The sequence below is a fragment of the Phyllobates terribilis genome, unplaced genomic scaffold (genome assembly GCF_046119375.1).
Source record: "Phyllobates terribilis strain yellow unplaced genomic scaffold, ASM4611937v1 Scaffold_1__5_contigs__length_1240528914, whole genome shotgun sequence".
NCBI classification, from domain to species: domain Eukaryota; kingdom Metazoa; phylum Chordata; class Amphibia; order Anura; family Dendrobatidae; genus Phyllobates; species Phyllobates terribilis.
In genome coordinates this window covers 599,964,596-599,976,752 of record NW_027362761.1, presented here as the reverse complement: position 1 = coordinate 599,976,752, position 12,157 = coordinate 599,964,596, and the positions used below count along the sequence as shown (strand labels likewise).

General features: G+C 51.5%; 1 protein-coding gene across 1 annotated transcript in view; it reads right to left on the bottom strand.

Moving 5' to 3' along the window:
• Positions 1-12,157, bottom strand: part of DNAI1 (dynein axonemal intermediate chain 1) — a 227,364-nt gene that overhangs the window by 75,401 nt on the left and 139,806 nt on the right. Inside the window, exons 18-19 of the mRNA XM_073655111.1 lie at positions 9,077-9,225; positions 7,535-7,634 (exon numbers count right to left, since the gene is read on the bottom strand). Coding sequence (XP_073511212.1) covers positions 7,535-7,634; positions 9,077-9,225 — 249 coding nt within the window. The remainder of the gene's footprint in view (positions 1-7,534; positions 7,635-9,076; positions 9,226-12,157) is intronic.

Here is a 12,157-nt window from a genome sequence, read left to right as displayed (position 1 = left end):
GTTAACGGCAACCACTGATCATGACCTAGCTCTGCACGTCATCACGTTCCTGGAGACCACTGATCATGGCTTACCTCTACATGTCACCACATCCATGGCGACGATTGATCATGGTCTAACTCTATATTGTCATCACATTCATGGAGATCACTGATCATGACCTAGCTCTACATGTCATGACAATCATCATTAATGATCTAGCGCTACAATTCATGATGTTCACGGCAACCACTGATCATGACCTAGCTCTGCACGTCATCACATTCATGGAGACCATTGATCATGATCTAGCTCTACATGTCATCACATTCCTGGAGACCACTGATCATGGCTTACCTCTACATGTCACCACATCCATGGAGACCATTGATTATGGCCTAGCTCTACAGGAAATCACATTCATGGATAATGATCAACTTGGCATTCGCTGGTGATTCAAAAGGATGATTCTTTATTTGTGAGAGGTATCAAAAATAAAGAATCGTCCTTCTGAATCACTAGCGAGTGTCAAGTTTATGATTATTGATTAACAGGATAGGATCCTACTTAGGCGTCAACCCACCTGATATACCGTGGTGTGTTACTCATCACATTTATGGAGACCTTTGATCATCTAGCTCTACATGACATCACATTCATGGACACCACTGATCATGGCCTAGCTCTATATTGTCTTCACATTCATGCCGACAAATTGATCATGGCCTAGCTCCACGATGTCATCACATTCATGGAGACGACTGATCATGGCTTCGCTCTATATGTCATCACATTCATGGAAACCATTGATCATGGCTTCGCTCTATATGTCATCACATCAATACTTCATGTTGATCATTGATCATGGCCTAACTCTACATGTCATCACATTCATGGCGACCATTGATCATGGCCTAGCTCAAAGCAGTCATCACATTCATGGAAACCATTGATCATGGCTTCGCTCTATATGTCATCACATCAATACTTCATGTAGACCATTGATCATGGCCTAACTCTACATGTCATCATATTCATGGCGACCATTGATCATGGCCTAGCTCAACGCAGTCATCACATTCATGGAGACCATTGATCATGGCTTTGCGCTACATGTCATCACATCCATGGTGACCATTGATCATGACCTAGATCTATATTGGCATCACACTCATGGCGACCATTGATTATGGCCTAGCTCTATATGTCATCACATCCATGGAGACCACTGATCATGACCTAGTTCTCCATGACATGACAGTCATTATTAATGATCTAGCTCTACAATTCCTGACGGCCCAGTCTGTGAGCTCAACGGGCGAGTCTGAAGCTTCCCTGATTATACAGGAGAATGGCGCTCACCTGGATCTGTAATAACCGTGCTATCATGTGACCCGCTCCCCGTCCTCGGCTCGTTAGTCCTCCGTGTGCATGAAATGGAGGAAATACATATTAAAGTATGGTAATGTGATTGTACCTGACCTGCGGGAGCCGGAGTACGGATCGCAATATTTTCCCCTGAAGCAAAATGAATTAACCGAGGATGTGATGAAAATTCAGAAGATGTGAGGGGGCATGCAGGAATAATGGCGGATGCTGAGATGAAGGGGCCTGAGCTGCCGGTAGAGACCCTCGTACTAATGACTGAAGATACCGCCATGTGTCGTCACTCCATGATCCATCTCTTCACCTCGGCATCTATTAATATATGGCCACAGGCAGCACGTAGGGTCCCCGGCCCGGCATCCACTATGCCATTCCGGAGCTAAAGCACTTATATACTGCAGACCAAATGTGATACGCTCCTGAGCCCAGACATACGCACCCGGGCCCATCGGCAGACCATACGCTCCCAGGCCCATCGGCAGACCATACGCTCCCGGGCCCATCGGCAGACCATACGCTCCCGGGCCCATTGGCAGACAATACGATCCTGGGCCCATCGGCAGACCATACGCTCCCGGGCCCATCGGCAGACCATACGTTCCCAGGCCCATCGGCAGACCATACGTTCCCAGGCCCATCGGCAGACCATACGTTCCCAGGCCCATCGGCAGACCATACGCTCCCAGGCCCATCAGCAGACCATACGCTCCCGGGCCCATCGACAGACCATACGCTCCCGGGCCCATCGGCAGACCATAAGCTCCCAGGCCCATCGGCAGACCATAAGCTCCCGTGCCCATAGGCAGACCATACGCTCCCGGGCCCATCGGCAGACTATACGCTCCCGGGCCCAGTGCCAGATATACGGGTTCAGCACCAGATATACTCTCCCAGGCGCCCAAATTTGGGGCCCTATAGCAGTTATAGTATTTGGGACCCTATGTCGGTTACAGTATTGGGGGCCCTATACCGGTGATAGTATTAGGGGCCCTCTTGTATGGAGGCCGGGAATGAACCTGTGTAGTTCACGCTGCAGCATAGCCAGGCTCTGATCACAGTATAACCCCCATAATCTACACGTTCCATCCTGCGGTGTGTACTCTCAGCTGCCGGAGCGTTCTCGCCTCTTCCGAGATCTGGCGCCGCTCTATTTATATCACTGCCGGGGTCACAGTGACATCTTGTGAGACCCTCGGGGGCCGAGCACATGATGGGACCGCGGGCAGGGACACACTCCTCGGGGGCCGAGCACATGATTGGACTGCGGGTAGGGACAGACTCCTTGGGGCCGAGCACATGATGGGACCGCGGCCAGGGACAGACTCCTTGAGGGCCGAGCACATGATGGGACCGCGGGCAGTGACAGACTCCTTGAGGGTCGAGCACATGATGGGACCGCGGGCAGTGACAGACTCCTCGGGGCCGAGCACATGATGGGACTGCGGGCAGGGACAGACTCCTCGGGGGCCGAGCACATGATGGGACTGCGGGCAGGGACAGACTCCTCGGGGGCCGAGCACATGATGGGACCGCGGGCAGGGACAGAATCCTCAAGGGCCGAGGACATGATGGGACCGAGGGCAGGGACAGTGTGAAGATACAGCCTAAAATCTTAATAAACCAGACATTTAGATTTGTTAATCCAAGAGAAATACCTTATTGTGTTTTATTAGAGATTGATGGCTGTGTTTTATTAATGTTCTGCTTGCTCGTCAGTTTATGTACACTAATTTAACTTGTAAAGTATCCAGCATTCCACTAATCTCATTATTATCCCAGGAGCCTCTAACCATTGTGCAAAAATCATCTAGGGGACATTGTGTAAGTGATGAAAGAAGATTCGACGGAGCCTTCACCAGAGGGAGTCTCACATGTAAACCCAGGTGATGCGGTCCACATGAGAAAGATACCTCACCAATGCACACTGAGCTTTAGGGGGAGGGGTGGGTGTGAGAGCAGTTCTGCCATTCAGGGGGCTGAGCCCAGAGAAGCAGAAGGGACATGTGTTTCTGTAGCAGTCAGACTTGGGAGCAGAATCAAGGTGCACCAGAAAGACTTTACAAGGAGAATGAGAGACATCCTTCAGTACAGCAGATGGATTGCATGGCATTACCCTAAGAGACACAGATTTGTATTCTATATGATTCTAGTCTAAGGGTATCAGCCCTGACTGTAAAGATTTGGATCTGCTCCATTAACCATCAGAGAGACATGGATACATTTTGGGGAGACCAGGGTGGAACAAAGAAGTTAACTGGCCCCATGGATATGTTGTTTGGGGTTGCCAGGAGGGACCCACCGATCGCCTGCAACCCCCGGAGACATTCGGAGAAGCCAGGTTGGGACCCTCGGGTCTCCTGGCCTTGTACCTCAATGGACTGCTAGCTTCCTAAGCTTGCCACTACCTCCTCTCTGTGGGGGCCCGCCAGAAGCATTGGGCCCCTGGTTGAGGTAGTCGGCCCTGGAAGTCTCCAAAGTCGCAGTTGTTCTATCCCAGGAGGGCGGAGAAGGAAGGGTGAGACTGTGTAATGTTCTACCATCTTGGGTATTTGCTGGGACTGTTCTATGTGTTTATTGTCCACTTTGTGGTTCAATAAAGCATTACCACACTGTATTACCCTCACCCTGCGTTGTCTGAGTAGCGTTACGCCCACGGAAGACACCAGGTCTTCACAGACAGACTCCTCTAGGGCCGCGCATATGATGGGACCGCGGGCAGGGACAGACTCCTCGGGTGCCGAGCACATGATGGGACCGCGGGCAGGGACAGACTCCTCGGGGGGTCGAGCACATGATGAGACCGCGAGCAGGGACAGACTCCTCGGGGGTCGAGCACATGATGAGACCGCGAGCAGGGACAGACTCCTCGGGGGTCGAGCACATGATGAGACCGCGGGCAGGGACAGACTCCTCGGGGGCCGAGCACATGATGGGACTGCGGGCAGGGACAGACTCCTCTAGGGCCGCGCACATTATGGGACCGCGGGCAGGGACAGACTCCTCTAGGGCCGTGCACATGATGGAACCACAGGCAGGGACAGACTCCTCTAGGGCCGTGCACATGATGGAAAAGCGGGCGGGGACACACTCCTCTAGGGCTGCTCACATGATGGGACCGCGGGCAGGGACAGCCTCCTCTAGGGCCGCTCACATGATGGGACCGCGGGCAGGGACAGCCTCCTCTAGGGCCGCGCACATGATGGGACTGCGGGCAGGGACAGACTCCTTGGGGGCCGCACACATGATGAGACCGCGGGCAGGTACAGACTCCTCTAGGGCCGCACACATGATGGGACCACAGGCAGGGACAGACTCCTCACGGGCCGAGGACATGATGGGACCGCGGGCAAGGACAGACTCCTCGGGGGCAGAGCACATAATGGGTCCGCAGGCAGGGACAGACTCCTCGGGGGCCGAGCACACGATGGATCCGCAGGCAGGGACAGATATCTCTAGGGCCGCGCACATGATGGGACCGCGGGCAGGGACATACTCCTCGGGGGCCGAGCACATGATGGGAAAGCGGGCAGGGACAGACTCCTCGGGGGATGAGCACATGATAGGACAACGGGCAGGGACAGGCTCCTCGCAGGCAGAGCACATGATGGGACAACGGGCAGGGACAGACTCCTCTAGGGCCGAGCACATGATGAGACCGCGGGCAGGGACAGACTCCTCTAGGGCCGTGCACATGATGGGACTGAGGGCAGGGACAGACTCCTCTAGGGCCGCGCTCATGATGGGACCGCGGGCAGGGACAGACTCCTCTAGGGCCGCGCTCATGATGGGACCGCGGGCAGGGACAGACTCTTCTAGTGCTGCGCACATGATGGGACCGCGGGCAGGGACAGACTCCACTAGGGCGGTGCACATGATGGGACCACGGGCAGGGACAGACTCCTCGGGGGCCGAGCACATGATGGGACAACGGGCAGGAACAGGCTCCTCGCAGGCAGAGCACATGATGGGACAACGGGCAGGGACAGGCTCCTCGCAGGCAGAGCACATGATGGGACTGCGGGCAGGGACAGACTCCTCTAGGACCGTGCACATAATGGGACAGCGGACAGGGACAGACTCCTCTAGTGCTGCGCACATGATGGGACCACGGGCAGGGACAGACTCCACTAGGGCGGTGCACATGATGGGACCACGGGCAGGGGCAGACTCCACTGGGGCCGCGCACATGATGGGACCGCAGGCAGGGACAGACTCCTCGGGGGCCGCGCACATGATAGGACCACGGGCAGGGACAGACTCCTCGGGGGCCGAGCACATGATGGGACCGTGTACAGGGACAGACTCCTCGGGGGCCGAGCACATGATGGGACCGCAGGCAGGGACAGATTCCTCGGGGGCCGGAGGACGCCGCTCCGGAGCAGAATCATCACACGGATAAATCACTTTGTGTCTTCAGTCGCCTCTAAATGACTTTTATCCAGATTACTGAGCCCGTAGTTGCGTCTCGCTGTTAACCCCTTGTGCTGCCGCTGCCAGGAGGAGCTCTGAATCTCCATCTTTCGTACAGTCCACCTCCTACAATGCCGGTGTCGTCTGAGGCAGAGCAGCTGTGGACCCCCTGAGGTCGCCAGCTGCAGACCACTCCAGACTTTGCGTGTAGACTACAAGTCCCATCATGTTCAGTACTACTCTCAGCATGCTCCGGCGGCTCCATCTAGTTGCTTTGTTGCAGGTTTGAAAACATTTGCAGCATCCATCACTTCATCAACACGGTCTGTGTCAGTCTTTACTCCAGTTTAGTCATTGTATTCATGAACCTGGAAGTTCCCCCAGTGTGCGCCCCTCACCTTCCCCCTTCATGGACGCAGCACCAGCTATGGCCACCCCAACCGCACAGACCACAGCTATGATGGGGGTTATTGTCGGTAAGTGGTAATGTGGGATGAGCGATCCCTGGCGGAGACCCCCAGACGTCTGTCTACACCACAAGGAAGGAAATAAGATTATAGGAAGGAGGAGAAGGAGGATGGTGGAGTCAGCGAAATCCCACAGTCACCCAGGAGAATCCACCAGAAAACACAATACAAGCCTGAAATGCGAGGAAGAGGAGGAACACGGCAGGGAGGACGAGCCCAGAGAATAAGAGAGGGGAAGGGGGAGAGGGGAAGGGGAGAGAGGGGAAGGGGAGAGAGGGGAAGGGGAGAGAGGGGAAGGGGAGAGAGGGGAAGGGGAGAGAGGGGAAGGGGAGAGAGGGGAAGGGGAGAGAGGGGAAGGGGAGAGAGGGGAAGGGGAGAGAGGGGAAGGGGAGAGAGGGGAAGGGGAGAGAGGGGAAGGGGGAGAGGGGAAGGGGGAGAGGGGAAGGGGGAGAGGGGAAGGGGAAGGGGGGAAGGGGAAGGGGAGAGAGGGGAAGGGGAGAGAGGGGAAGGGGAGAGAGGGGAAGGGGAGAGAGGGGAAGGGGAGAGAGGGGAAGGGGAGAGAGGGGAAGGGAGAGAGGGGAAGGGGGAGAGGGGAAGGGGGAGAGGGGAAGGGGGAGAGGGGAAGGGGGAGAGTGGAAGGGGAAGGGGGAGAGGGGAAGGGAGAGAGGGGAAGGAAGAAAATGAAGGAAGAGAGGGAAGGAAGAAAATGAAGGAAGAGAGGAAGGAGAAGTGGGAAGAAAGAAAGAAGGAAGGAAAAAGAGAAAGGGATGAAGGAAGAAAAGGAAGGAAGAGGAATAGCAGGCAGAAGGAAGGAATATAAAGGGGGAACGTGGGAAGGGAGGAATAAAGGGAGGAAGGAAAAAAATGAAGAAAAGAGGATGGAAGCAAAAGAGGAAAGGGGGAAGGAAGGGAGAAAGAAAAGAATAAAAGAAAATAGGCAGGGAAGAAGGGAGAAAGGTAGAATGATGCAGGAAGACGGAGAGGTATAATCCACAGATAACGCCCCGGTGACTGATGGAGGCTTCGCTGATACAATCACGCACTAATAACAGAGGTACAATAATTATTTCTCTATAATACACAGCAGCACAGAGGAATCAGAGCTCTGACCACAGCATGGTTTTGTTACAAAGTATCAGTGCAGACAATGTTAGTCCTTCTGTTCTGGACTCCAGGTTAATCAGGATCTACAATGATACATTGTAACAAACCATCAGCTGTGTGAGCCGAGCAATAAACCGTAGCTCCGGCTCCGCACAGGAGGCGCAGATGGCGGAGGCGGCCTTCCTTACCTTGCCATCCGTAGTAACCGCTGCAAACACGGTGGAGGAGTACGGCGCCCACGCCACGTCTCCTACGGCGGAGTTTAGGTCAAACACGAACATGGGCTTCCTGCGGAGATGAAGGACGGTCAGTGTCACTGGACGATCGGGGTCACCGCATCACTCACATCCCTGCACCATCAGGTGATTCACTGGACAGCAGGAACTTTCCCCAGGTCTGTCAGGGGGTCCACGAGGAGGCAACGCATCTAAATATAAGGGGACTACAACCCTCAACAACACCGTGCCCAGAGATGCTGCTCCTTCCTGGACATCAGCGGGGTCCGGGGCAGGTCAGGCCGTACACATGATAAGTGCCATACACGGTGGGCTTATTCTGAGACCACCACTAGCTTACCTTTATCAGGGTTTCTTACAATCAAGTAATATAAATAATAATCAACATTTGATACAAAGTCCTGCAATAAGAAGATGACGGGGCAGGATACACTGTAACAAACCATCAGCTGTGAGTGATGAGGACGGGGCAGGATACACTGTAAGAAACCATCAGCTGTGAGTGATGAGGACGGGGCAGGATACACTGTAACAAACCATCAGCTGTGAGTGATGAGGACGAGGCAGGATACACTGTAACAAACCATCAGCTGTGAGTGATGAGGACGGGGCAGGATACACTGTAACAAACCATCAGCTGTGAGTGATGAGGACGAGGCAGGATACACTGTAACAAACCATCAGCTGTGAGTGATGGGGACGGGGCAGGATACACGGTAACAAACCATCAGCTGTGAGTGATGGGGACGGGGCAGGATACACTGTAACAAACCATCAGCTGTGAGTGATGGGGACGGGGCAGGATACATTGTAACAAACCATCAGCTGTGAATGATGAGGACGGGGCAGGATACACTGTAGCAAACCATCAGCTGTGAGTGATGGGGACGGGGCAGGATACACTGTAACAAACCATCAGCTGTGAGTGATGAGGACGGGGCAGGATACACTGTAGCAAACCATCAGCTGTGAGTGATGGGGACGGGGCAGGATACACTGTAACAAACCATCAGCTGTGAGTGATGAGGACGGGGCAGGATACACTGTAACAAACCATCAGCTGTGAGTGATGGGGACGGGGCAGGATACACTGTAACAAACCATCAGCTGTGAGTGATGGGGACGGGGCAGGATACACTGTAACAAACCATCAGCTGTGAGTGATGGGGACGGGGCAGGATACACTGTAACAAACCATCAGCTGTGAGTGATGAGGACGGGGCAGGATACACTGTAACAAACCATCAGCTGTGAGTGATGGGGATGGGGCAGAATACACTGTAACAAACCATCAGCTGTGAGTGATGGGGACGGGGCAGATATGATAGCAATGGCGTACTGACATATGTCACAATCTGGGTGTCCTCACACTTTAGATCCCCTCTCTATGTGTTGTATTGGGGCAGGGACCCCCATACCATACAGCTGTCAGTAACACTGCTATGCTTCTGGGGGTCTCTGGTACATTGGGGGGTCTACAATGCCAGGACATACTTGACGCTGTGTTCCCAGATCTTCACAGTCCAGTCGGAGCTGCAGGTGATGAAGACTTTGGGGTGGAACGGATTCCATCGCACGGTGTCCACCGCCATATTGTGAGCATCGAACGTGTCCAGGAACTGGCTGGAATACGCCTTGGAGCACTGCCAGAGATAAAGAGACATCCAATAAGAGACAGCAGCAGAGCGCGAGTGTAGACAGGCCGAGAGCAGGTGCAGTGGTGCCCGGACATGGGGGCGGCCACACTGTGCTCCTCAAGGAGACAGGACCAGAGATGGAGGGAGAAGGTCATGACATTTACACACTGCTGTCTGCCCCTATAAACAGTGGGTACGGAAAGTTTTCAGACCCCTTTACATTTTTCAATCATTTGCAAATTTATTAAAAAAGAAAATCTGAAATATCACATGGTCATAAGTATTCAGACCCTTTGCTCAGTATTGAGTAGAAGCACCCTTTTGAGCTAGTACAGCCATGAGTCTTCTTGGGAATGATGCAACACGTTTTTCACCCCTGGATTTGGGGATCCTCTGCCATTCTTCCTTGCAGATCCTCTCCAGTTCCGTCAGGTTGGATGGTGAACGTTGGTGGACAGCCATTTTCAGGTCTCTCCAGAGATGCTCAATTGGGTTTAGGTCAGGGCTCTGGCTGGGCCAGTCAAGAATGGTCACAGAGTTGTTCTGAAGCCACTCCTTTGTTATTTTAGCTGTGTGCTTAGGGTCATTATCTTGTTGGAAGGTGAACCTGCGGCCAAGTCTGAGGTCCAGAGCACTCTGGAAGAGGTTTTCATCCAGGATATCTCTGTACTTGGCCGCATTCATGTTTCCTTCAATTGCAACCAGTCGTCCTGTCCCTGCAGCTGAAAAACACCCCCATAGCATGATGCTGCCACCACCATGTTTCACTGTTGGGATTGTATTGGGCAGGTGATGAGCAGTGCCTGGTTTTCTCCACACACTTAGAATTATCACCAAAAAGTTCTATCTTCGTCTCATCAGAGCAGAGAATCTTATTTCTCATAGTCTGGGAGTCCTTCATGTGTTTTTGAGCAAATTCTATGCGGGCTTTCATATGTCTTGCACTGAGGAGAGGCTTCCGTCTGGCCACTCTGCCATAAAGGTCCGACTGGTGGAGGGCTGCAGTGATAGTTGACTTTGTGGAACTTTCTCCCATCTCCCTACTGCATCTCTGGAGCTCAGCCACAGTGATCTTGGGGTTCTTCTTTACATCTCTCACCAAGGCTCTCCTCCCATGATTGCTCAGTGTGGCTGGACGGCCAGGTCTAGGAAGACTTCTGGTGGTCCCAAACTTCTTCCATTTAACCCCTTTACAACCCAAGGTGGTTTGCACGTTAATGACCAGGCCAATTTTTACAATTCTGACCACTGTCACTTTATGAGGTAATTACTCTGGAACGCTTCAACGGATCCCCCTGATTCTGAGAGTGTTTTTTCGTGACATATTGTCCTTCATGATTGTGGTAACATTTCTTCGATATCACTTGCGTTTATTTGTGAAAAAAACGGAAATTTGGCAAAAATGTTGACAATTTTGCAATTTTCAAAATTTGAATTTTTATGCCCTTAAATCAGAGAGATATGTCACACAAAAGAGTTAATAAATAACATTTCCCACATGTCTACTTTACATCAGCACAATTTTGGAACCAAATTTTTTCTTTGTTAGGGAGCTATAAGGGTTAAAAGTTGACCAGCGATTTCTCTTTTTTTCCAACAAAATTTACAAAACCATTTTTTTAGGGACCACATCATATTTGAAGTGACTTTGAGGGGTCTTTATGACAGAAAATACCCAAAAGTGACACCATTCTAAAAACTGCACCCCTCAAGGTGCTCAAAACCACATTCAAGAAGTTTATTAACCCTTCAGGTGCTTCACAGGAATTTATGGAATGTGGAAGAAAAAAATTAACATTTAACTTTTTTCACAAAAATGTTACTTTAGACCCAATTTTTTTTATTTTCGCAGGGGTAACAGGAAAAAATGGACCCCAAAATTTGTTGTGCAATTTCCCCTGGGCACCCAGATACCCCATATGTGGGGAAAAACCACTGTTTGGGCGCACGGCAGGGCTCGGAAGGGAAGGAGCACCATTTGACTTTTTTAATGTAAAATTTGTTTGAATAATTAGCAGACGCCATGTTGCATTTGGGGAGCCCCTGATGTGCCTAAACGGTGGAAACCCCCACAAGTAACACCATTTTGGAAACTGGACCCCTCAGGGAACTTATCTAGATGTATGGTGAGCACCTTGAACCCCCAGGTGCTTCACAAAAGTTTATAACATTGAGCCGTAAAAATAAAATGTTCACATTTTTCCAACAAAAATGTTTTTCAGCCCCCACTTTTGCATTTTCATAAGGGTAACAGGAGAAATCGCACCATGCAGTTTGTTGTACAATTTCTCCTGAGTAAGCAGATACCCCATATGTGGGGGAAAACCACTGTTTGGGCGCACGGCAGGGTTCAGAAGGGAAGGAGCACCATTTGACTTTTTGATTGTAAAATTTGCTTGAATAATTAGCGGATGTGCCCCTGATGTGCCTAAACAGTGGAAACCCCCCACAAGTGACACCATTTTGGAAACTATACCCCTCAGGAAACTTACCTAGATGTGTGGTGAGCACCTTGAACCCCCAAGTCCTTTACAGAAGTTTATAACATGGAGCCGTGAAAATAAAGAAATCAAACTTTTTCCACAAAAATTATGTTTTAGCCCCAATTTTTTTATTTTCACAAGGGTAAGAGGAGAAAATGGACCCCAAAAAACTTTTGGGCAATTTCTCCTGAGTACGACAAAAAACACATATGTGGGGAAAATACAGTGCTTGGGCGCACGGCAGAGTTCAGAAGGGAAGGAGCACTGTGTGACTTTTTGAACGCAAAATCGGCTGCCTAAATAGTGGAAACCCCCCACAAGTGACCCCATTTTGGAAACTACACTCTTCAAGGATTTTATTAAGGGGTATAGTGAACATTTTGAACCCAGAGGTACGACATAGAATTTGATAACATTAGGTCATCATATTGAATAAGTTGTCATTAGTCTTGAGC